This window comes from Marmota marmota, unplaced genomic scaffold (assembly GCF_001458135.2).
Source record: "Marmota marmota marmota unplaced genomic scaffold, marMar, whole genome shotgun sequence".
Taxonomy (NCBI): domain Eukaryota; kingdom Metazoa; phylum Chordata; class Mammalia; order Rodentia; family Sciuridae; genus Marmota; species Marmota marmota.
The window spans coordinates 31150183-31177893 of NW_026000240.1; the positions used below are offsets into that span (position 1 = coordinate 31150183).

At 38.3% G+C, this 27711-nt stretch overlaps 1 protein-coding gene across 2 annotated transcripts in view; it reads left to right on the forward strand.

Annotated features, from left to right (window-relative positions):
* Cpne4 (copine 4) overlaps positions 1-27711 on the forward strand; it is a 470863-nt gene that overhangs the window by 104603 nt on the left and 338549 nt on the right. For both annotated transcript variants that reach the window (XM_015487310.2, XM_048793882.1), the window contains exon 2: positions 12023-12203. In XM_015487310.2, the coding sequence (XP_015342796.1) occupies positions 12023-12203 (181 nt within the window). The remainder of the gene's footprint in view (positions 1-12022; positions 12204-27711) is intronic.

Sequence of the window (27711 nt, forward strand, 5' to 3'; positions counted from 1 at the left end):
ATATATAAAAGAGAGAGAGAGAATTTTTAATATTTATTTTTTTGTTTTCGGCGGACACAACATCTTTGTTTGTAATGTGGTGCTGAGGATCGAACCCGGGCCGCACGCATGCCAGGCGAGCGCGCTACCGCTTGAGCCACATCCCCAGCCCCTGAATATATATTTCTTACATTTTTACGTGAAAGCAACTCTACCTCCAGTTCTACCTAATATTCTGGTACTCAGGGAATCAGGGGTGGCAGGAGGTGGCAGTATCACTTGTGTGTGCATGATGGTGGGTCCCATGTTCAGAGAGACAGGATGCTATCCTCTGACATGTTTTGCCCCACACCCAATACCCATGCTACTTCTGCATAAATCCTTGTCTCCTTTTGGTTTTAATCCATAACTGTTCTAGTGAGGACAAATCTTTTTTGCTCTGTCCTTTTGAAACCTTTGGTAGAAATATCATTACACATTAGGCATATATTAGTGCTACCTTAGGAAGATATTCTAAGGAGAGATTCACTCCAATGTTACCCTGAAGGTCTTTCTTCATGAGCTGCCACTTATTTCCATGGATGTGGGTGGCAATCACTATTCATTTATCATGTCACTCCTTTCTCCTGCTGTCTCTTTCCACACAGGACTTTGGGCAGACACCACCAATCAACTGGCAAGGGTGGATAAGGAAGTCTATGAATTTCCCTTGGACCTGTTAAGTCCTTTAATTATTTTTTATTATTTTAGTACCAGGGTTTGAACCCAGGGGTGCTTAACCACTGAGTCACATCCCCAACCCTTTTTATTTTGAGACAGGATCTCACTAAATTGCTGTAAGCCTTGCTAAATTGCTGAGGTTGGACTTGAACTTGTGATCTTCCTGCCTCAGCATTCCAGGCCTCAGGGATTATAGTCTTGCTCGCCCATGACCGGCCTGTTGAGTTCTTTTAGCACTTCTGCACCAGTCTCCACCAAACAGTGACATGACATTACTCTTATTAAAAAAAAAAAAAAATCCTGTTTTTTTGTTCTTCAGGAAAAACAGAAAAATGTTATGAATAGCAGTCCAGTGTGCTATGTTCATGCATGTCTAATACAGTTGTAATTAGCCACAGGTGGCTATTTAAATGAAAAGTTATTTCCTTGACTGTACTAGCTACAGGTCAAGTGTTCAAAAGTCACTGCATTGGCCTGACAGATATACAAAATATTTCTATCATCACATAAATTTCTCTTGAGCAGAGCTGAACTATAGATTATATCCCCAGAATGGTACTTCTTTTATATTTTGTTCTCGTCTCTACCCTACCCCTCTTCTTTCCCCCAAACACTTCTTGTTGTCCCCTGCCTACTGAGCAGAAGCCTGTTAACCCCAGGATGTAATTAAAAGCAGTTGAAGCAAGTCTTAAAAGGAGAGGGTGTAGGAGTAGAAGGAGACCCATAAGTAGATCAGTTATCATGCTTTCACAAGGAAATTGGCTTCTGGCTTCATATGGTGTCTGTAGCTTCTCTTGTTGAACATAAAAATAATCTTGCTCTTTTTTTTTTTTTTTTTTTTTTTTTTTTTGCTTTTGGTTTCTGTTGTCCCAAATTAGAAAGCTCAGGAAATGACTGAAATAATAATTCACTGTAGTTGAATGATTCGGATGTGGTATATTTCAGAAAAAAATGTTCTCATAGGCATATTGTGATTTTTTAATGCATATGACAATTTTCATGTTGTCAATTCAACATATTGCTCTATTCTTTATTAAAGCCCTATTCTTTTGCAAAATCACATGTTTTGTATCTCTGTGTTTGTTGGAAGTTATAGCTCCGCCACCTGGAACTTATCTGTAACTCAGTGGTTGAAATAATCAGAGTAGGGACACTGAGTTCCCAGCCCCCTGAATTTGTTGATGCAGCTACCTTTGCAAAAGAGTTCAGAAGTGACTTGAGCTGTCTTGAGAGTGAAGGGGTGGAGGACAAATGAATAGTGTAGGACTGTTAGAGCACCATCTCATTAATGCACACACCACATCGTAGAGATCGAAGATTGAAATAGGGTTGAAGGTTGCCTTTGCATGAGCTAAAAGGAAATTGTTAAGCCAATGATACATCATTTCCTAAGAAATAGTTGAAAACATGGGGTTTGGAGGCTGCCAGACCCAGGCTTCATTTTTGGCTCTGTCACTTACTAACTATGACACTGGGGCAAGCTATTTCACCACCATGAACATCTGTGACATAGGGCTGAGATGCTCATCTCAAGAGGTTGTGTAAGCATTCAATGAAGCCGAGTATGGGCATTTTGTTATTAGTGTAGTTAATAGTACTGATTAGGAAAGCAAACTATTTTTTAAAAAAGACAAAGGGAGCATGATATGCTCAATGAAGACAAGATATATAAATATTCACACTTTTCTCCCTTACCTGCCCCCTTGGAAAGAACCAGTGTTCCTGCTACTTAAGGGGAACAGAAGGGTTTTGAACTGGATGAGTGAAGATAAAGTTGTGAGAAGAATGAAATCCAGAGGGCAAATCAATTCATTAAGGCTTCTCTATGAAAGGGGAGGAAATCTAAAAATAGAGGACTTAGAGAGAAGAGTGCTGATGTTTTAAGGAGGAGATGGAGATAAGAGGGGTAGCTGACATGTGACATTTGGGAGGGGTCAAATTGGAGAGACATGTGGTTTAAGTCTCCACTTGCCATCTTTTTTTTTTTTTTTTTTGAGTCTTCTTAGGAAGCTAACCATAGGGAGGCAGTGTAGCGGAGTGGTTAGAGACCTAAAGTTCCTGGGGTTGGAGTCTGTTTCATAACTTGGTGGCTGGATAGCTACCTGCATTGTTGCCCTTTTCTGAGATCATTTCCTTGCCTGTGAAATGGGCATCCTAATAGAATCCACTGTAGGATTATTCTGAAGCTCTGGTGACTTAACATCAAATGCTTGGCAGATATGTAAGAGCTTGATAAATGTTACATGAACTTAGTGGTATAATTAAAAACAACAACAACAAAAATCATTTGCATTTAGTAAGTATTCCCTATGGCCCCATAACTCTTCTGAGGACTTTATATGGATTCATTCATTTAATTTTGAAAACATTTCTACCAAGTAGGGACTATAATTATCCCCATTTAAGAAATGGTAAAGCTGATGCACATATTCAGGTAAGTCACCCAGCCTTGCACAGTGGGGCATGCCTGTAATCCCAGTGACTCTGGAGGCTGAATCAAGAGTATTGCAAGTTTGAGACCAGCCTCAGCAACTTAGTGAGGACCTAAGCAACTTAGTAAGACCCTGTTTGTCTCAAAATAAAAAATAAAAAGGGCTGGGGATGTGGCACAGTAGTCTAGCATCCCTTGGGTTTAATTCCTGGTACCAAAAAATAAAATAATAAATTTTAAAAAATAAAAATCAAGTTTCCCTAAGTCACAAGTGGGTCCCAAAGTTGAGAATCAAACCCAGACACTCTGATGCTAGATCTACACTCATCTCTTGTTTCTTCCTGTGTCTCGGGTGTCCATGTTAGATACTGGAATAAGCAACCAGTGGACCAGTTTAACTTGTTGTACAGATGCTTGGTTTATACTCACCTTGTGATCCTAGGTGGGGCCTATAGGCTAGTAGCATCAACATCTGGGAGCAGAACTTCAGGCCCACTTGAGACCCTTGAAACAGATACTGCTGTACAGATGCTACCCAGGTGGTTTGCGATCACAATCAAGTCTGAGAAGCACTGCTCCAGAATATGAGTCATTAGGCAGATGCACTGTTTCATCTTAATACAGGCACCCCGAGCGTGTCCAGTTTAGTACTTGCCACCTAAGAACAAATCTAAGAGTAGATCTACCCTTAGTCTAACATCAAGGAATGTTGATCTACTTGGTACCAGTGGGGTAACACCTGGTTTATCTTCGGAAGGGTGAGTTTGGATGTTCAGTGCCTCCACCATCCAGCACAGCACCAGTCATGCAGGAGATTCCTTGTCCATATTTTTTGGATGGTGATAGAAATCATGGTGTGATGGAGACATCCAGTGCATGAGCCCTCCCTGGATGTCCTATGACATTTAAAAAGGCTGAGTAATCCCAAGGCAAGCAGAACAGTGATTATGCACTTATTCTTAACAGTTCTGAGACAGGCTCTGCTCAATTGGTTCCCCTGTGAACTCAAGCTGATTTCCTTTCCCTCTTGAGCCCTCTATTGTCTTGGTGTTGTTTGCAACTCATTCAGAAACTAATTAAGTTTCAGGATCCATTTGTCCTGTTAGAGAGTGTGGATATGCTGAAGTGGTGTTTTTTTTTTTTTTTTATAACTTAAATTATCTGAGTGAAAGGACAATTATAATTTACTTCTAAAATTGGCCAAAAGTCAGTTTTCATCAAAATAATTCTCAGCAGACATTAGTCTCTGTAAAATCAGGGTATTGTATGAGAAGCAACAAAGAGGATTTAAATAGGCCATGGAAAATATATTGATAATCTGGCCATATTAATCCTGTTCTCTAACAGAGTGTGAAATTGCTTGTTTACTCCACTTATCTGGACCATGGAGGTAGCTGATCGCTGGTTGGCAGAGCCATATTTTGTGATCCCTTTTCAGCAGTGAGCTTCAGCTGGGCCAAAGCCAAACAATTTGAATTCTCTGGCCTATGTACCACCTCCAAAGTCAAGGGTAGGATTGCTGTGCCCTCTGGGCAGGCACTGAAACTCATGAACTCTAATATATCTGGTTGGGGTTTTTTGTTTGTGCATGGACGGGGAGCTAAGCCAGACACCTTGAGTATAATTGTGAGAAGTTATGACTTTTATCTTCAGTAGTTTTTTTTTTCCATCACTACTATGTGTAGACTAGTGGTTTCATCACTAGTCTACACATAGTAGTAGATGAACACTATTAGATATACAACAAGGTATAAGAAATAGTCCCTGACTTGAAGGAATATATGTGAATATATATACATATACACACATGCATGCACACACAAGCATATACACACCCCAGAGTGCCTTTTGAACCTGTTTCTGTTAGTTATACTGCCGTATAACAATACTGTCACAGAATCTGCAGCTTAAAACCAGCACACAGCTCTTATCCCCAGTTTCTGTGGGTCAGGAGCATGGTCACAGGTTAACTGCATACATTGTTTCACGTTCTCACCAGATTAGATATCAATCAGCTCAGGCTGGTGTCTCATCTGAGGGTCAAGGAGAAATATCCACTTCCAAGGGGACATCCATGTTTGGTGGTGGAATTCTTTTACTTTCAGCCTGTGGGATTGAGGGTTTCCATTTCTTGTGGCTATTGTCTGAAGGCCACTCTCTATTCCTGGCCTCCCCAACGTGGCCACTCCATTAAAGTGATCAAGGGAGGGAAACCCTTAGCAATATGCTGTTACTCTCTAGCATATCATAACAGCCAAGGAGACACTGCATTACTTTTGCCATGTTTTATTTGGTAAAAGCAAGTCACAGGTCCCACCCACAGTCAAGGAAGGGGGTTGCACAGGGCACATAGACAGGAGGAGGCCACCTGAGCTCTGTCTACCATATCAGTCCTGATTTTTGTTCCAGCTGTACTTCTCTAGTTTGGGTCTCTTTTGGGTAGGAAATATAATCATCTCTGTTGAGTAAAGAGTTTTTGATATGAGGTTGTTTAGAGTGACATGGTCAGAGTTAAGGGGACAATAGGGAGATTCCCAGAGAGTAACCCCTGTGGTGAAGTAGACTCTGTTAATGCTCTGCTCAGATGCCCTCTTCTGGTTATTACATCCATCCCCTAAGGGCAGAGAGTGTTGGCTTCTAATGGCTCACAGTTGCTCTTTTTCCAGAGCATGTCTGATTTCTCTCATCAGGGGAAGGAGTACCAAATTTGGTTTTTTGCTTTCCCATCCCTTGAACAACTGAGTCACGTAGGGCTGGAAGAAATTGAACCCCTTTCCTTAAGGTGAAATTGATCCTATAGTAGAAATCATATTCCAGAGCCCCCCAACACCGACTGAGACCACCATCTTGCTTCCCTCATTTCCTTTCTTTCTTCTGTTCGATCAATCAAGGGCATCTGGATCCCTGATTGAGGATGCCCATCTTAATATTGGAAAGACTCCTTTACTACCCTGGAGGCTGAAGGAGGAAGGGGAGGATGTTACTAAGACCCAGTGAGAGCTAAAGCCCTGGGGATAGTTGCTTAGCTATTGCAAAGGACCAGGGTGGGAGCTGGGAAGAAGTATGCGGTTTTCTCTCTCTTTCCTTTTCCAAGGTTGGCATCCCTTTAGCCAAATCCAACAGGAAACTTACCAACAGTGTGCTAGTGATCAATGGAAGTCACTTTTTTAGGACCTTGAGCAGAAGAAAGCAAGTAGAATCAATGGGGAGGGGAGGACCATTCCTCCATTATTGACCAGCAAAAGGACCTGATACAATAATAAACTTTTTTTCTCTCTTCTGATCTAACCACCATATTGGTGCTGGGCTGATCTTCAGTGAATGTCTACTTGATTGTGTTCATTTTTATCTTCCATTGCTTAAAGGGTTGATCCATAGAGTTTCTGGATTATATATTAACACTGATTGAAAAAAATCTCTGAGCCTATGCAACCAGTTCATTTGTTGATGCGTTTATAAACTTTTAAATTTCCTATCGTTAACTAATAATTCATGGAACTGCATACATTTAATGGAAAATATGCCACTAATGATTGTATGTGTTACTCTGTGTTTTAAGAAGCCTTGATACTTAAAATTCATTTTTTTGTTAAACCTGAAAATGAATAGATAAGGAAAGAAGAAGTCCCTTCTGCATTTAGGGACTCCTGCAATTCCCATCAGACATCTCAGGAATTTCCACGTCACATGTGACCATCTGTCGTAGGGACCAAGAGAGGACTACTATGGAATATGTGATTCCCAGGGAGCAAGATGATGCTTCCAGAAGAATACTGATTGAAGCATACATTACCCATCCCTATCCCAAGAAGTTGATAACACATTTTCACAGTACTAGCAGAACAGGTACCTTTGCTTTACTGTCTGCCTGTGAACCTGTGAGAGGCACTGGCTCCTGTTTATGAATCTTCAGAAAAACTGCTGACTTGAGAGGTGGATGTGTGTTCCTAGGGAGAAGGTGGTATAACTAGACTGTGCGAGTGCCAAAGGCAGGAGGCATTTAAAAAGCAAGTGAAACTTTGGTCTTAAAATAATAGTGAGAAATCTAAGAGATTTCTAGTTGAGAGTGGGAGATGAATGCTTTCATCCTGAGCAAAGTCAGATTGTAATAATAATAGCTGACACTTTGGGTGCATCTACATATACCTAGCATTGCATTAGTCACATTATTTATATTATTTTACATATTCTTCATAGCAAGTCTTTATAGTAGGTATTACGACAACACAGGTCAAGTACTCTGCTCCATGTCACATGTTTAGTCAGTGGAGGAGCCAGGATTTGAAACTGTCACTATGTGTCTCCTTGACAGGGCTCTTTTTGTACCTCACAGTTATGACTGGTGTTTGAGAAGATGTCCCATTCTGTAGAAAGAGCTTATGTCCTCTAGAATGGAGACAGTGCTTCTAGAAGGTGACTGACATGGGCATAAGCCTAAGAAAGAGAGGGTGTCTCCTAGAGATAGGAGAGACCATTCAGAATGCAGAAGAGCAATGCAGATTCCAAGGAATCTGCCCATGCACTGGGAGGAACAGTTCAGGAAGATATTGGTAGAAGAATAAGCTGTTCTTCTTAAAAAGTTAATAAAGAGGATTCACAACATACTTCCAAACCTGTCTGAACACAAACCATCTTCCTAGTTGATCCCCTTCCCTGTCTTTGCTTTGTTATAAATTCCATTTCGTGTTTGCTTTGTCTCCTATATTGCTCATAACTTGTAAAAATAGAGGAACAATAACTTATTACGCTTTGGATTTATGCCTTGTGCCTTTTTATATTTGAATAACATTTATTTTAAAATAGAAAGGAAGTATGACTCTGTATGGAGGTTGAAATAAATCAAGGTTGTTTGTCGTATCCACTGTTCCTTGGTAGATTTGAACATGTCTTAGGCCGATGGTTTAACATGGGGTAAAAATAGTATTTGGCTGGGAGATTAAAAACAATCTTGCAACCCCAGCTCTGCAATTGGAATAATTTTGTGACAAAGGGACCACCAATCCTCTCTGAGCTTAGATTTTCTAATTTGTAAAGTGTGTGTCCAAAAGTCCCTCTTAGTGTTCAGTTTGGTCAAAGATAAAGCAGCTCTCATCCTCAAACGAATTCCATAGCACTTAACTAAAATAGAATCACAACTCCTCCCAAGCACAAATTCACCTTACCTAATATTTTAGAACTAGGGTTGGCAAATGTGTGTGTGTGTGTGTGTGTGTGTGTACACACGAGAGACAGAGAGGGAGATGCTAAGGCATAGCCATCAACCCAATAAAAGAGGTGGTATGGTGTACTCATTTGAACTAGTATGGTGCTGAGCACCATGGGGAGACAAAACATTTGTGGAGGAAGGGAAGGAGAGATGGAGGAATTGCCTCATTTTATAAAGAAATTCCCCCGGATTTTATATTGTGCATTATAATTATGTTTAATAGTGGGATTCATTGTTACATATTTGCACACAAGATAACAGCATAATTTTGCCATTATCATTCCCCAGGATTTCCCATTTTCCCTTCTTTCCTCCATCTCCTAGTCCCTTTCCTCACCTCTACTGATCTCCCTTTGATTCTCATGAGATTCCCTGTCCTAATATTTTTCTCCCATTTTGCTCCCCAGCTTCTACTCCATGAGAGAAAACAAATGACTCCTAACTTTCTGAATTTGACTTCTTTCACTTAACATAATGATCTCAAGTTCCATCCGTTTTCCTGCAAATGACATAATTTCATTCATTCTTCTTTATGTCTGAATAAAACTCCATTGTGTATATATACCACATTTTCTTTTCTATCCATCCATTGGCAAACACCTAGGCTCATTCCATAGTTTAGCTATTGTGAATTGTTCTGCTATAAACATGGGTATGCATCTATCACTACAGTATGATAACTTTAATTCTTTAGGTTAAACACTGAGGAGTGGTATAACTAGATCCTATGGTGGTTCCATGTCTAGTCTTTTGAGGAACCTGCATACTGATTTCCATGGTGGTTGTACTAATTTATAATCCCACCAACAGTGTAAAAGTGTTTCTTTTTTCCACATCTTTTCCAGGATTCATAACTGCTTATATTCTTGATGACTGCAGTGTAGTTTTGATTTGCATTTCCCTAATTGCCAATGATGGTGAATCTTTTTCTCATATATTTGTTGGTCATTTGTATCTCTTTTGAGAATTTTTTGTTTAATTCATTTGCCCATTTATTAATTGGATTATTTGCTTTTTTGGTGTTAAGATTATTTAGTTCTTTATATATCCCAGATATTAATCCTCTGTCAGAAGACTAGACAGCAAAGATGTTTTTCTCATTTTGTAGATTCTTTCTTTACATTCCTAATTGTTTCCTTTGCTGTGCAGAAGCTTCTTTGTTTGATGCTGTCATATTGGTTAACTCTTGGCATTATTTCCTAAGCGTTAGGGTTACTATTGAGAAAGTTATTACCTGCTCTTATATATTGGAGTGTTGATCCTATGTTTTCTTTTAGGAGTTTCAAGGTTTATGGACTAATTCTTAGGTTTTTGGTTCATCTGGAGTTCACTTCTGTGCAGGGTAAGAGATAAGGATCTAGTCTTATTCTTCTACATATGAATAACCAGTTTTCTCAGCACTGTTTGTTAAAAAGGCTGTCCTTTCTCCGATGTATGTTTTTGGCACTTCTGTCAAGATTAGTACCTGTGTGTTTGACAGTGGTCAAACTCTATTCCAGTGGTTTATGTATCTGTTTTTATGCCACCACTGTGCAGTTTTTTGTTACTATAGCTCTGTAGTATAATCTGAAGTCAGATATTGTGATACCTCCAGCCTTGCTTTTTTGGCTTAGAATTTCTTTGACTATTCTGGGTCTTTAATTCCTCCAAATGGATTTTAGGACAGTTTTTTCAAGTTCTATGAGAAACGTCATTGATATTTTTGATGGGAATTGCACCGACTCTCTATCTTGCTTTTTTAATATAGCCATTTTAACAAGACTAATTCTGCTTATCCATGAACATGGGATGTCTTTCCATCAACTTCTTTCTTCAGTGTTCTACAGTTTTCATTGAACAGTTTTTTTTTTTGCCTCCTTGGTTAGATTTATTCCTAGTTTCCCCCCCCCCCCCTTATTTCTTTCTTAGCAAATTCATAATTGGTGTAGAAAAGCTATTGATCTTTGTTTGTTAATTTTGTAACTTGCAATTTTGTTTATTAGCTAAGTCAGACTTCTAGTGGGGCTTTTTGAATCTTCTAACTAAGGATTATATCATCCACAAACTGATTATTCAACTTCTTCCTCTTACCTAATCGCTCTGACTAAAAATTTCAATACTATATTGAATAAGAGTAGTGAGAATGGACATCCTTGTCTTGTTCCAGATTTTGAAGGAAAGGCTTTCAGTTTTCCCCCCATTCACTATGATGTTGGCTTTGGGTTTGTCATATATAGCCTTTAGACAAAATAATTTGTCTCTAAACCACAAATGTTGTTATGACTGGGATATGAGGTGTTTCCCCCCAAAGCTCCTGTGTCAATGCTGGAATGTTCCTAGGTAAAGTGATTAGATTGGGAGAGATGTAATATAATCAGTCTGGCCAAATTTGAATGATTGGCTAGTTACCCTAGGCAAGTGGAGCAGAACTGGAGGAGGTGGGTCACTGAAGGCTTGCCCTGAAATGATGCATCTTCCCTTTGTCTGCCGCCCCCCCCCCAACACACACACATTTTCTGACCCCTGTCCCCCAAGAGCTAAGCAGTTTTCCTCCACTGGGCCTTTCCTCTGTAGTGCCCTGCTTCACCATGGGCCCCAAGCAAAGGAGTCAGACATCTGTAGATGGAGACCTCTGAAACTCCGAGCCCCAAATAAATTTTCTCCCCTCTAAGTTGTTCTTTCAGGTATTTTGGTCACAGCAACACAAAGGCTAACTAAAACAAATGTCGTGTGAAGTTGGGGAAGTCACTGATGATTTTCCTAATGAATCTACATAGATATAGAATTTCATGAGAAGGATATTGAATTTTACTCCCGAGGGAACCTTCCATTTTTCTTACAGGTCTTGTTCTCTTCAGAGAGGAGGACAGCATTAGTGAACTCTGGTGGATCCCTGTGGCCCTGTCAGGCCTTAGATAAGCCAAATGTTATTGTAAATTGTATCATGTGAGGTGGGCAGGGAGCCTCCAGTGTTCATCTGTGGCTTCTGTTTCCAAGTTCAGAATCAGAGTCTTCAAGTTTTTCGTCTCACCTCATTGCTCCCTTTTGATTCTGAGTCCTGATGTGTCAAGTTAGAACCTAAAAGGGAAAGGTGAGGATGAAGTTAGGCAGTTGGGGTGGGAAATCAAGTGTGGGACCTCTCTTGCGTCTGGCACGCTGAGGGCTTCCTGACAAGGTAGTCCAAGAGTTAGGGGTGGGAAATTTGAACTGTTTTTTTTTTTTTTTTTCAGGTAGGACAATATGCTTCTCTGTTTTATCACATAGGAATTTTGAATTTTGAATTTTTAGGGAGTCATAAAAACTTGATTAAATTGATTAGCCGACAGATCTGTAAAATTTCATATAAGCCATCAACTTAATATAGAATTGGATTATGGTTCACAGTCTATTGCACTAATTCATTAATTTTATATCACACACTGAAAGTTTTGCTATGCAAATCTATGCAAATCGTTCAGGAAAATAGGGTCCTTAGCCAAGTGTGCCCTCATCTGAGTTTTATTTTTTGGGTTTACTTGTTTGGTTTTTTTTATTTTTTGTTTCACTGACACTGTGCCACTCCTTTGGAAAGTGAGATAATAAATACCTTCAGTCTTTAAAACTGTGTGTTGAGAATTTTCTAAATGGCGATGGGGAGGCTTTCTTCTCTGTAAACATTGCAGTGATTGGTACATACACTTTTTTCTTCTTTTTCTTTCCCAAAACAGAATGAAGAAGATGAGCAACATTTATGAGTCAGCAGCCAACACTCTGGGAATCTTTAACAGCCCCTGCCTGACCAAAGTTGAGCTGCGTGTGGCATGCAAAGGCATTTCCGACAGAGATGCTCTTTCCAAACCAGACCCTTGTGTCATCCTCAAGATGCAGTCCCATGGGCAGTGGTTTGAGGTAGGCGTGTCCAACCAAACAGACAAAAACAGCTGGATGATTGATTCAAAGCAATTTTTTTTTGACATTTTCTGTCTCAAAGTTGTTTATTTTGATAAGAGGGAAAAATTCTTACAAATGAAAACAATTCTGTTTCTGTTTATATCATGATGTTTTGATGTAACTGTTTTGATAGTGTGGCTATTTGGGACATTCACCCTTAATTCGTGAACCTAATACTTTTAGAGTGTTTCACCAATTACCAAGATATAACACTCTTTGTCTTGAGCCTAGTTGTTGGCAAATGGTCATTGGAAGCTGGTGGGTCAGAAACAGCCCCCAGGCTGGGCTGGGATGAGAAAGTTGATGTTCTAAAAATTGGTTCCAGAGATAAAGGCTTGTGGCCAAGGCAGAATTTAGATTAGATTTAATTATAATTCTGGGAATGGTAGCTCTGAGGAAACAAATACGGGGCATTGGTAGAGAAATGACTACTCAGATGGAATTAGCACAGTAAATGGTTGTGTTTGGTTTGGTTTGGGTTTTCTGTAGGACCTGAATTGAGAGAGGGAACTAGGAGGACTGGTATGAGCAGGTCAGTCCTTGTTACTAATCTGCAGTTGGGACAGGGGGCAAGTTCTGGTCCCGAGATTCTAGGCTGGAGCACTTGCTGTCCAAGGGTAGCTGTTAAGGATGAAGACTAATGACCAAGACCAGTGCTTAGTCCTCTGATCTAGCATAAGAAGGATAGCAGGAGGGGACCTGATACAGGGTGAATCAGGTCTATGGAGAAACGTAAGTTCTAAAGAGGATTGCTGATCTAAAACCAGGCATTCACAAGAGCCATATGGAAACTCAAAACTGATGACGGTCCTTAGGACCATCCTTAGGACTGAAGGAGTGACTCCTTCTAAGCCCCAAGGGTTGACAGGGCTCAGTTTTTGGGAACTGGGGAGAGAGGAATGCTACCTGTGGAAATCATGAGTAGAGAGATTTGGGTGGCAGAAGTGAGAGCTGGGTGCCTGCAAATTCATGCCACTAGCCAGCAGTTTTAACTGGCTTTGGAAGGTGGGAAGATCACATTCAGACAATCCCAAAGACTCACCAATAGGATACCCAGTCAGAGTGTATCTTAATACACACTCCTTGCTGTGTTTGTGCTGAACAGCTTACTTGGGTAATGGTGTGAATGCCATGGAATTACAATGGGCTCCCAAATTGTCAAGAGATGACTTGGTATCTTATTTCAAGTTTATTTTGGTAAGTTTTTTTGTTTGTTTTATTTTGTTTTTGGCTTATGTAGATTCCAACCCATCAGGACCCAATGGACAAAAGCTATGAGAAATGCAGTGGGGTTCTATCAACTGTGCTATATTCGGTGGATGCTTCTCTGATTAATGCTTATATAGACCTGGTGGCTCTGGAGAAGAGCAGGAAGGACTGCCCCACATAGGACACATCACACAATATTTCTCTTTTGGAGTAGAAACTTAAAAATAATATTCATTAAATGTTGTCAAATGCTTATCAAGTACCTGTAATTTTTCTAAATGTTGTATGTGTGATTTAGTCCTCACAACAATCCTATAAGATATTTTCCACAGCTTACAGATGAGAAAACTGAGAGAAAGATTAAGAATTTGCTCAAGACCATTCTGCTTCTAAGTGGAAAACCTAATATTTAAGCCCTGGAAGTTGAGTTTCAAAAAGTCATATTTTTATTATTTTGTGCTTATGGTAGGTAGATACTGGTGTTTAGTCTTTGATGGTTTGTGTGGCAATATTGCAGGTTCAATTCTGCAGTTGGGTTTTATTTGTGTATTTAAACACATTGGATGTTGCCTCTAGGTACTTGGTTTAAATCAGCAGTGGTTTTAAGGATCTGGTCTGAGATAGATGGGGCAATCAGGGGAAGAGGGTATAGCAGAGGACGCTTGTTACCCTTCCTTAGGAAACCAAGCACTCCGTGGAATTTGGATAAGGGGTTTGAATCATACTGAGCAGAGCAAGAGTAGATGAATCCCTCGGGAACAGCTCTTCAAGCCTTCAATAGTCTCTCCCCTGCTTATAAGGGTCACTCTAACTATGATAGAAAGAAGGATCAAAACACTCCACTCAAGAGGCAGCACATTTATCTATACATATCAGCCACATCTCTGAAAGTGAGTTTTGATAGCTGTTGGTGAGCAGATGCAATTCAGGTAAGGAGGCAATGTGCATGCAGAATCAATGACAGGCAGATTTTTAATCTTAATATAACTCCAGGCTTTCCTGGTTTACATTTTAAACAAAAGCAGAATCCACAAGGTATCTTAATATGTAATATCTATTTCCCCTTCTAAGTATTCTCATTGACTTTGTTGGTGGATATTGTTTTTAAATTTTAATTTAACAAAACTAAATGCAATGCTCATAATTGAAAAAGGTCCCTCTTTGAACATTAGGGAAAGTAATTTGTCTTCTAATGCTTTCTTTACTACGTAATTTGACCGTTACTTTTCAGTTTTTTCCTTCTGACATATATATTATCATATGATTCTTTTGCATGTAAAATTTTCTTTCCTTATTTTATTTTTAATAATATATGTGTTTTATATATTAGTACAATATTTATAATTGTAAAGCTTAATGTTCATAGTATTCCATTACACATATTGACTTATTTTCCTATTTTTCACTTTAAAAAATTGCTTTCAAAAATATCTGATTTTAACTAATACTGCTATGAACATCTTTGTGCATAAACTTTTCCCTTCTTTTTGGACGAGTTCCTACAAGAGATTCTATCGAAGTACAACTGGTAGGATAAAAGATAGAACACTTTTAAGTCTTTTGATACACATCCCCAAATTGTTTTTTCTAAGTACCCTATTTTAGCATTACCCAAAGTGTGGTCCACATACAACTACCCATCCAAAAATTTCACAATAAAATAGAAACTTATTCTAAAATGTAAAATGGTTCACTGCTTCCTTTGTGTAGGAAGTCTTACTCTTTTTAATCTGTAACATCAGCTTGATTTCCCGCATACTCCATCATATGGCTGATTTATATTCTGATACTTTGAGAAAAAAACTTTCCTAGCAATTTTTACTCTCTTAAGGATGTATGTTCAGTTAGTCAGGAAAACAGAGCCTATGACTGGTATCTCTTAGAAAGAATTTAATTCAGGCAACTAGCAACAAGAGTTGAAACTTAAAACAGGAAGCCATTATTTTGTTTAGGGGTGAATCAGTAATTATGCTGGAGCCAGCTCCTATAGTCTCCTGAGATCCATTTTTACATATTCAGGAATTTTGCAAGCCAGGGTATACTTATACCACAGGTATTGTCAAACATTTCAGTCAACCCTTCATTTCCCACTCACAGGGAGCCCGTTGTTAAAGATGTACCAGCACACCTCTGGACAAGAGGGGCAAAATGAGGGGTTGGTCATACCTGAACCCAACAGCTAGTCGTCTAGCAGAAGCTGGATCCTTGGGAGGGAGAAAGATAGAAAAGAAGCAGATAGGGTTGAAAAATGCCTCGAAGGCAAGTGGGGCTACTTGGGCATCTCTCATTTCCCTGATCTCTCATCTCCCAAAAGTGTCTTCCACTGGGCAAACTTGCAGCCAGTTGGCAATGTTTGCAGGAAAAGGATGTAGAATGCATTTGAGAGTTAAAAAGCTAAATGACCAATACCTGAATCTCCTAACAACTCACTGTAATTTGGACAGTCATCTGCTGAGTCATCAGTGCATACCTATTTAGTGATAACATCTACTTTTTGATGCAAGCTCAGTGAGTAATCTTTACCTCCCCATACCTATGCTAGAAGTGAGAAGCCCAGGCCAGTCTGTTTAAACCATGTGGCCACCACGATTCACAGTGGGCAGGGACTGGATTTATTGATGTGTGCATTACTCTGCACAGACCTCCTAGAAAACATTTGGATTTCTAGAGAGACTTTCTTCCTTTCTTTCTTTCTTTTTTTCCCTAAAGTATGCTTATTTGATAATAGCTCCTCCCAGTGATCTCTAGAGAGATTTTCTATATACAAAATTACAGAATTGAGAGAAATCCTTACCTAAGAGAATGCATATGTCTGTATCAGTTTCCTCAGTAACCTTGTTACAGGGAGTCCTGGGAATTGACTAAATGAGGAAAAACGAAACAATGGAGAGGCTAAATGGATTTGAAGAAGAAAGCGATCCTTGAGAGGTGTCAGGGTGAGAGAGGGAAACGCCCGGGGTGATTTTATCTTTTGGGGAGAATTTTAAAGTTTTGCCAAAGAAAGGCTCTGTCTAGATGAGCACTGTCCAACAGAACTCTCCAAAGTGGGTGGACATGCTCTAGACCTGTGCTGTCCAATAAGGAAGAAACTAACCACAGGTGGTAACTGAGCACTTGAGAGGTGGCTAGTGTAACTAAAAAGCTAAATTCTTCATCATTTAATTTTAATTAATTTCTTTAAATCAATTTATGAATTTAAATAGCTAGTGTGATTCCAGAGCATCTTTGGTAAAAGAAACAGGCGTTTGACTGCAGTAGAGAGAAGAAGGAAAGGAATTTGTAAAAATGTCACCATGTAAACATTTTGTAAAAAATGTTACCTCTTAATTTTATAGCTTATATTTTCAAGGGAAGATTTAGCTAAAAATTGACATCTCTTTTTTTGTCACTTGTTGGACTGTATTTTTCCTAGGGGAATTCCAGCAGAGACAGGGCCTTCTGATGTCCTGGTGTACAACTCAGGTCACTACTGACTTCCCACAGGAGGAGAACACATTGATCAGACCTGTGATCTGACTGTTTGTGCTATTAATAGTATTAAGGGTCAAGGAGAGTCAGTGTGCGTTTGAACTATTGGAAATCAATTGTTATGAAAGGTAGCACATGGTTGTTCTTTCCAGATCAGCAGATCAGCATATGTTTATATGTCTAAGGATCCAAAATTCAGAGAAGATGCTTTTGTTTTCCTTCCAGAATATGGAAAATGGATGATATTTTTATTGGGTGAAAACTTCCATTAAATCTTTAGTGATGGCCATAATTTTTTACAGACAGGATAAAAAAAACTTGCAGTGTAGAAATATATTCCAAACTGAAAGTTTCAGACCTACTCTTTAATTTCCCTAACTTAGGATCATACCCAATTTTCAAATTCTCCCCTGTACCCACTGCTTGCTATATAATGATGGCAGTCTATGGTGATAGTTAAGCACAATGGTCATTTAGAATGTTTTTTATTTTCCAGTGAGAAGTAGAAAGCTCATTAAGTCCTGGAACTAAGCATCTTAATCAAGAGGGGTTCAAAGGTTCAAAAGGAAAAGACATTTGTAAACTAAAGACTTTCATTCAGTTCACCAGCCATGGTTGGATATCCTCCATGCAGCAGAGCCAAGCTCAGGGTTTGTGGCCCTTGGCACAGCCTGTGAATGGCAGAGTACTTGTCCTTATCGGGAAAATTCAAATTACACTCTGGACTTTTAGGATGTTGCTCCAATTGCCATTAATTCCATTTTTTTTCTCACTTAATTTTAATACTCAATTATTGAGCTCCTTCGTAGGAAGCTCTAAGTAATTCTGAGAACTAATTACCTTTGGATCAATTCCATGTGAAAACAAGTTTTGATGAATCATGGGCTTTGGTGAATAATTAGTGTGATCATGTGTAACACATCAATTATCAATGGGTTCTGATACAAGATGATTATTGTTTATGATAATAGTATATCCATAGAGCACCTCATGCTCACAGAGTCTATCTACCTACATTTTTTTTTCTGCTCGTAACAGCCCTGAACAAAGACAGCACAGACATTGAAAGCAACCATAGCACATATTGAACACTATAGTACAAATCCTGGCTTGTTTTCTTAAGGAAAATGCAGTGTACACGCCATCTTAAAGACAGAGGGCCAGAGGGCCCAACAGTCATTGAGAAAGAGCTCAAAACAAGATCTTGCTTTAAATCTCTTCCTCTCCCTGAATGTAGGTGGGTTGACCAGCTTAAGTGTGCCTAGGCTACCTTTATGTGGGTTGGAGATAAAAATCAACCACTCTTCCCTATCTTCACTACTGTCCACCCACTTTCCTCCCACCCTGTTCCACCTATCCAGATGTAGTGTTTGGTTGCTATATGACCTAGCATCCTTGTTGGCAGGACAGAAGAGGAAGTATGTGTCCATGGGGTGGCAGAACTCAAAAGAGTAGTTTTACCTGTACTACAGATACTCAAATTTTCCATTGCTCCAAAGCCAAGAATTTTTACAAAAAAAAAATGGCATAGGCAATATAAATACTAATGCAATGACTTTTAAATATTCAGTGTTCATGCCAGTTAATCGTTCTATACATATATATTTTTTCCTATGTATTCTTTCTAATCATCATAAATACTCTGCAGTGTAGGCTTTACTAAGTAAGGAAGGAAACCAAAGCTTAGGCTGAATTAATAAATTACTCTAGTCACATAACTAGTCAGCAGTAAAGCTGGACTCTAGTTGATTACAAAACCCACACTCTTCACACTTTACCGGAGTCTGAAAACTTGAAGCTGGTGGCCTCTCTCTCTGGCCTGTAGACATATTTCGTCTGGCTTTTCATTGTGTGGGTCTAACAAGTTTTGAATTGATTGCCAACACTTAAAGGATCCAGGTGTTTTGTTCATGAAACTCTAGATTTCTGTTCTCTTTCAGTAGACAGAAAATTTGGCAACCTGAGACCTTTAATCCTTTGGCAACAATGAGCTGGCATTCATTATCTGCTTCCCTCTTTAGGAGAATAAGGGGTTTGTTTCTGTGTTCCCACTAGGCAGCCCACATCACTCATTTCTGCACTCCGGTGGGCCCTGGAGGCATTTGGGTTTAGCATACTCTCCTGCACCCCTCTGGCCAAGTCTCTGAAACACAGTTAACCTCTCAGTTGTGGACACAGATGAGCGCTGAAAAATGAAAATTAAGTCAATTAAAGCACTCCCTCTGGATATCCCAGACAAACTCCTTTCTTAAAAGATTTTCTGTTCACACTTTGTTGACCTGCAACGTTTTTGATGGCTAACACTTAGCATGACAGATGATTAAAAAAAAAACAGTTTTCTTCAGTTGTTCACGAAGTTTCTACTGTGGTTTTTACATCAAACTCCCATTTGGGAAAACTTTGATGTTGCTTTCCACCTCTACCTTAACACATCCTTAATAAGAATAATTTCTTCTCTTTAAAAAAATGTAAAAGTTGATTTTAGTGATAATAGAATTCTTATCCTGAGCAATGAATAGAAAAGAAAACAAGGAAGTCAGGAAGGAAAGAGAAAGGATCTTTCCTCCCGTGGCCTGAGGTCATGTTCCTGTGATCAGAGACTGACAGATCCATTATGTTCTATCTTGTAAGTGATATACTTGGACATAGGGAAAAAAGATTTTTGGGTTGCATAGTATGTGACTGTGCATATCTTATATGGATATCTTATAATTAAGTATCTTATAATTAAAACCTCAAAATTGTTAATTTCATGATACCCGAAAATGGAATCTCACAATATGGGGTTGGTTGTCAGTTCTCTTTTCTATTCTGAAGATAATCTTATCAGTTGAAAGGATGATGTCTGGTCTCCTGAAGAGACAGACTTGGCTTCCCTGCCTCCTTAACCCAAAGAACTGGAAAACTGAATTCTGGGCATTTGAGTAAGTGTTGGTCACCAAGAGGTTTCGTAGTGTATCTTGATATAGTTACATGCCCATGCTGTTCATTTTAATGATGGTATTAGAGGTTGAGGAAAGAACTAGAAGGCCTCTCTCTCTACCTTGAAACATTTTGATGTCTCAGAGGGTGCCTGTAATGTTTAACTGGACTCCCTATGAATAATTACCTCCTTAAGAAGAATCATTTTTTTGTTGGTAATTTCAGTCTGCTTTATCTTTTTAAATTAATGATAGTGGTGATTTATTAATAATAAATAATTAATAGATATATCTTAGATATATTGAGAATATTTATTTATACAATATGTCAGGGACTTTCCTAAACATTTTATTTATATGATCATATTTTATAATCAAAGCAACCTCACAAATTGGGCTCTCTCTGTGTTTTATTTTTCCCATCTTTATGGAAGTATGACTGACAAATAAAAATTAGGGATAGTACAGAGTCACAGAAGAGTTAAGCAACTTGCTTGAAAGTCACACAATTAGCAAGTAGAGGAACTATGACTAATTGAACTCAGACTGACTCCAGAAACTGTGCTCTCACTAGCCTTTGCTGCCCTCCCCTGAGAATAACGAGTACCCTTAGCTTAGTGTTTGCTGTGCACCATGTGTTAAGTCTTTACATGCACATCCTTATGAGAGTGTTATATGATAGATTGTGGTTGCCCATTTTACAGGTGGGAAAACTGACACAGAAAAAGCACATGTTCAAGGTCACAAGATTAAAAGTATATTAGAATTTGAACTCAGATATTTGTGTCTCCAGTGCCTACATTAGCTACACAACATTGTACCCTCTTATCTTCTTCTCTGTGGAGATATAATAACCCAAATAACCCTAATTTTACAAAGTAACATGTTTTCTTCTCCTATAATTATTGCTTTTTGTCATTGTCCTCATTTAAATCATGGTATAGGTATTCCTGCCCTTTAGGAAGCTGCCCTCTCTCATAGAGAACATTCACTTCTATCAAACCTATCTTTGGAATGCTTCCTCCTCTTTCCTAAAGTTAAAAATAAATTCATTTTCCTGGCCATGGATTTTAGATTGAGGATTCCTGAATATTTTGTACAGGAAAGCTATTTTAAATTTCTTAAGACAATTAGATGAAGATCTCAGTGCTGATGGTAAAGGCTCCTGATCTTCAGGTAGCAAAATTAGGTAAGGCACCCATGCTTGCTTCTTAAAATGTGGCACCAGATGGTACCAAACCATTATTAGCTGTGTGAACAGGAAGATCAATCAGACTTGTCTGAGCCTCAGTTCCCTCATCTGTAAAAGGGGTATAATAATGTTACCTAATTAGGATCAAGTTAATATATATAGCATGTTTAGAAAGTGCTCAGTAAGAGTTTGAACATATTATTGCTCATGTTATATTTTTGAAGACATGTTGTTCAGTCGCCAACTTTTCTGAGGACTAAGATGACTAAGAATCCCATGGCTAGTGGCAGAGGAGTGGAAATGGATCAGGAGGTCACTGGGGAAGTGAATCCTGGGATAGCAAAGCTGTGAAAACATTATCAATGTTGCATCTCAATGTCCACCATGGTGCCTGGCACTGCGGAGGATGCTTGTATCTAGTGGTTAGGTAGATGCCATTTCCCTGGTCCACGTCTCCTCCTGTTCACCTCCAGAAACACTTGGACTGTCAAGGACCAGCCTGTTCTTTTACAGAACGCATTTATCCTGCTGGACTTATTGCTTTCATGAAAGTGGGATTATTAGTGCCTGGGGCAAGAAATGTCATTTAAAAGAGTTTTAAGAGTTTGTATTTAAACTGTGCATATAGCAATTATGACTATGTTGAACAGATTGTAAGAGGATGTTTGAAGGTCATTTCCTGCCATTCAAGGATGATGACGGTGGAGTATCTCCTAACCAGGTTCTATGAGCTTTAATTTTCTATCTTAATTTTTTTTTTTATCTTAACTTATACATGTTTCTCTTCTCTCTCCCTCTCTCTTTCTTTTTCCTTTGAAGAGAGTGAGACACAGAGCCCTGTACCTGAGGTCAGTTTTGGAGAGAAAAAGGCCCTTGTGGTTGAGTTTATTGAGTTTATCCTCCTCCTTGCTTCTCTCCTTTGAGACCATATGGGAAACAGTCAATTCTTAGCTGAAACTCAGCTGCTGTTCACTTGGTTTTTGTCTTTGTCTTCTTCAAAACCACCGACTGTTCATGGGGTTGCAAAGTTTCATTATTAACTCTCTGGAATTTGGTAAGCATTTAGCCATTGAAATTCCTGGGATGAAAATTGAAATTCTTCACTGTCTTCATTTGAACTTCAGGACACAGACAATTCTCAGATTTCCATTTTAAGTCACCAAAAGGCTTGCTTGAACATCATCATTTCCCAACAATATTCTGGAGAAAGCTCTCTTACTTCAGAGATAGCACAAATATTTGTTTGAAATATAAGTATACATACAAAATGTAATTGTTTGATCTTTATCCACTTTAGTGATATAATTTACATAGAAAACACATCAAATGAACCCATTTTAAATGTTGATGGTTTTGACAAATGTGTGCACCTGTGAAATCACTATTCCAATTAAGAGAGAATATTTCCTAAAATATATTTTAGTTCTTAAAATTTGTAACAGAAAAAAAAAACATACATACTTAAATTTCTTTTACCCCCAGCTTTACTAAGATATAATTGTTAAACAAAGTCCTAGTAGTAATTATACCTATCAACTCCATGTTTCTTCATGTGCCATTGATTTTGTTTATTGTGGTAAGAACTCTTAACCTGAGATCTACCCTCTCAATGGTCCAACAATTCCACTTCCAGGTATACATTCAAAAGAAGTGAAATCAGGATCTAGAAGAAATACTGACACTCAGGGTTCACTGGAGTTCAAAATTCTCAATACATAATACCTTATTGGTAACTATAGGCACTGCATGGTACAGCACATCTCTGGAACTTACTGGTTTTGTATAACTAACTTTATATTCGTTGAACAACGGCTCCCCATTTCCTCTTCTCCCACCCCCTGATTACTATTATTTTATTGTCCACTTTTGACTGTTTGAGATCCTCACATAAGAGTAGTCATGCAATGATCAGTTATTCTCTTGTCACTGACTTCCCTCAACATAATGTCCCTAATACCTTCCAGGCTACAAATGCTGAAAGGTGTTTCCTTTATAAGGCTTTATGTTTATACCTCATTTTTTAAATTCATTCATCTGTCAATGGACATTTAGGTTATTCTTACTTGGTTCTTGTAAAAAAATATTGCAGTGAACACCTGAGTGTCAATATTTCTTCTAGATCCTGATTTCACTTCTTCTGAATATGTACCTGGAAGTGGAATTGTGGGCGTCTTGGATAGCTCTGTTTTTAATTCTCAAGGACCCTCCATACTTTTTTCCCATAGTGACCACAGTGATTTACAATCTCACCAACAGTGTGCAATGTCTTTATTTTTAATTTTTTTATAGTAGTCATCCCAACAAGTATTAGGCGATACCTTATTATGGTTTTGATTTGTATTTTCCTGATAGTTAGTGATATTGAATTCCTTCTCATGTTCCTGTTGGCCAGTCTTTTATCTTCTTTGGAAAACTGTCTATTCAGGTACTTTGCCTATTTTTAAAAATCAGGTTATTTTTGGGTTTGATCTTTTGTTTTTATGTTTCTTGCTATTGAATTTAGAAGTCCACAATGTATTTTGGAAATTCATTTTTTGTCAGGTATATGTTTTATAAATACTTTCTCCAATTCTGTAAGTTTGCCTTTGCATTCTGACTTTTTCTTTTCTTGTTTCAAAAGTTTTTAGTTTGATACAAGCCCACTTGTCTGGTTTGCTTTGTTTGCTTTTGTTTTTTGGTGTCATATTCAAAATTTCATTGACCAGATCAATGCTCCTATGTTTTCTTCTAGTCATTTTAGACTTTCAGGTCTTATGTTTAAGTCTTTAATCCATTATGAGGTTTTTGTTATGCTGTGAAATAAGGTCCTGGTTTTATTCTTCTACTTGCATATATCCAGTTTCCCCGACAGCATTTGTTGAAGAGATTATTCTGTCCATATTGTGTGTTCTTGGCGTCCTTGTCAAACATCAACTAACTGGAGATGTGCTTAGGTATCAACACATTGGAAATCATTTGTTCTCAGATTATTCTGATTGATTGACATGATAGTAAGTGATAGAAATCCAAAGTTATATTAGTAAAGTATCATTTTATTAAGCATGTTGGGGTTCTATGTATAATTTGGGATTAAAGGGGAAAATACAGTTCCAATAAAAGAATATTTGAGAACCTGGAGAAAGAATACTATAAGAAGAGAAATAAAACCTGAGACAGTTCATCTCATAATCAAAAAAAACTTTGTGTGGTAGGGCATGCTGGGTTTCAGTTCAATCTGAAATTATTCTGCCAGTCAGTTTAGGAAGTTTATCAGAGCCGCCTGGCTTGATCTGAGGTTAGTTTGAGGTTAGATCTTGAGTTAGCTTGATCAGAGGTTCACCATGGGTTAACTATGTGACTTGAGAGAGTCACTTATCATCTCTGAGACTCTTATACCACCTCATCTATAAGTGGTTGTGAAGATTGAGTGGTTGGCTGGCAGGATGATGAAGTGGCTGATGGTCTAGGCTCTGGAATCAGACCATTTGGGTTTATCTGTATGAGGTTATGCAAATGCCTGAATTTCCCTTTGCATTTTCACCATCTATAAAGTAAAGATAACAAAAAAAAAAAAACACCTGTTTCATGCTTTATTATGAGGATGAAATGAGATGATGCTTAATAATTATTTAACATTACACCGGATATACAATAAGTACTTAAAAAATGTTGAATGCTTTTATGTTTAAAGGAAAAGTTATATATATATATATATATATATATATATATATATATATATATATATANTGTGTGTGTGTGTGTGTGTGTGTGTGTGTGTGGTGCTGGGGATTGAACCCAGGGCTTTATACATGCAAGGCAAGCACTTTACCAACTGAGCTATATCCCCATCCCTATTACTCGTATTTTTAATAATTGCCATTCTGACTGGAGTGAGATGTAGAATGAATCAGACATGATTACCTTATTATGTGCATATATGATTAACCAACTGATGTTATTCTACATCGATACAGCTAGAAGAGTTGTACTTCATTTATGTATGATGTGTCAAATTGCATTCTACTGTCATGTATAACTAATTAAGAACAAATAAAAATTAAGAAAGAAATAAGTGCACACAAAACTAATGTGGTTGCAGATTACTTATTACTCAGATACGGAACAAGTTTTTATATAATGCTACAATTGTGTATTTAGTGCCTGAGGCAAGTTTTTAGTCTGTTGCCCGGTTCAAGCATTCATAGTTCTACTTGTCTATTTTAAATAGAACTTTAATGCTTGAACCAATTTTCAGTCCCACCAGCAATGTATGAATGTACCTTTCCCCACACATCTTTGCCAACATTTATTATTGCTTGCTGTGTGTGTGTGTGTGTGTGTGTGTGTGTGTGGTGCTGGGGATTGAACCCAGGGCTTTATACATGCAAGGCAAGCACTTTACCAACTGAGCTATATCCCCATCCCTATTACTCGTATTTTTAATAATTGCCATTCTGACTGGAGTGAGATGTAGAATGAATCAGACATGATTACCTTATTATGTGCATATATGATTAACCAACTGATGTTATTCTACATCGATACAGCTAGAAGAGTTGTACTTCATTTATGTATGATGTGTCAAATTGCATTCTACTGTCATGTATAACTAATTAGAACAAATAAAAGGAAAAGAAAAATATATATAAGAACCTTAAGTAGGAAAATTGAACAGGTTTCCAAGTTTCTACCAAGTCTCTGACTTAACTACTTTGATCTATTTCAGTTCCCTTAGTGGGGAGTTATCTAAGTCTCCTTATCCCTCTCTGCATTTTGAAGAAGATGGATACATTTGGAGGAAGTTTATTCCACTTGTCTGTGTTCTCTAATCTATAAACTTGGAATCTCAGAGAGGCCACGCTGATAACCTCCCCTTCCCATTTTTACCTCTGTGCCAAAATCAGCCCCTACTGTTTGGCAGAATTAGAAGAGAAGTGACAAGAAAATTCTTCCTTTCTGGAAACTCCAGATGTTCTCAGGGTCAGTTTATAGGCTAATTAAATATTTTATCTTGATTCAAGCTCAGAAATGTTCAACTCCCTATCTTGGATAGTCTATTTTCAAATACTCCATATTTCAAGCACTTTCTCTCATCTGAGAATTTAAGTCCTAGATATTTTCTTTTTGAGTGTGCAGACTAGTTTTTGTTGAAAGATCACAGTTTGGGGACTGGGTATCAAAGAAGAAAATCTGACAACTTTTCCTCCTACTTTGGTCAATGTTAGCCTTTTCAAAACAACTTCTGAGAAACTGAGATATATACTGAGAGAACTTATTTTAGCCTTTCCCTCTTGAAGATTTGCCTCATCCTGTTCATTGCAGCTATTACCATTATATAACAAACACCCCCAAAATGTGGCGGCTTATGGCTTCTGTATTACGACTTCAGACAGGTCACAGATGGGCTGGCTTATTCCTGTTTCAAGATGTCTAAGGACTCAGTTGGGAGGACTTGAAAGCTGGGGTGATTTAAATTTTCTGAACACATTCTTCATTCATACAGTTTAGGTGAGGCTAGGATTTTCTATTGGAACACCTATATGTGGCCTTCCACATGTGACAGTCTCAGAGTGAGGATGCAGACCTGGCTCTTCATAGCAAGAATGTCTACTTTTTGCCATAGTTATGCCCTGGACTGTACCTGGAAATATTAGTTAGCTCAGTAGCCCACCTCATTATCACATGATCCTTGATTAACTTTAAGGACAGTAGGAGAGGGCTGGGGGTGTAGCTTAGTGGTAGAGCACTTGTCTAGCACATATGAAGTACTAGGTTCAAGCCTCAGCACTGCATAAAAATAAATAAATAAAGATATTTTTTAAAAAAGTATAATAGGAGGAATGTAGGCACATTTAAATCTCCTATTTAGGAAACTCTTGAAACTTTGAAAGATGCAATTCTAGGAATTTGTAAAAAGAAATATTTTCTACCCTGAATTTAAATTTAGGAAATGCATATCCTGAAGAAGTTAACAGGAAGGAAATATGAATTGAAATCTCTCTTGGTTTTGAATACCAGTTTAAGAAAGTGAGTATATATGCTTTCGTCACTAGACATAATAAAGTACAAGAAATAAAAGCAACTAGTATCTGTGTAAACCTTCCACATCTATTTTTCACTGATTTCTCCTAATAGCCTATTGAGGTCAGTACTATATTTCCCATTTCCAGTTTAGAGAAGAGGGAACAACTCAGCAATGTAATATTAATCCTTCCAGTCACATGAGCAGTGTAGATGGAAAATGTCTCTCAAATCCTGACTTCAGATTCCAAACGCCTTGGTCATACCATGGACCTTCTCCTGCCGGTGCCCACTGTGCCACGTCCTGCCTCCTTGCTGGAGACCAGAGCATGACTGTGGTATATGCCAAGTCTAAACACAGTCATCTCCTTCTCTTAGATATTTGGTCCTTTTTTGGCCCATTCCCCATTCTGTTATCTTGAAAATTTTCCATCAACATCTTATAATTTTGATAAAGAATTTATCCAATTCAGTGACACAAGTGGCTTGTGCTATGTGTAAGCCACAGTTCACCACCAGCCCACCAACAGGGTATGTGTAAATGATTCACTCTTTGATTCACTCAGCAAACACTTACTGAATTCCTGTTAGATGCCAGACACTTTTGCGGGGGGGGGGGGCTGAGAATACAGTGGGGAATAACAGGGTCTCAGCCTTTCTGCTAGTGGGGAGAATA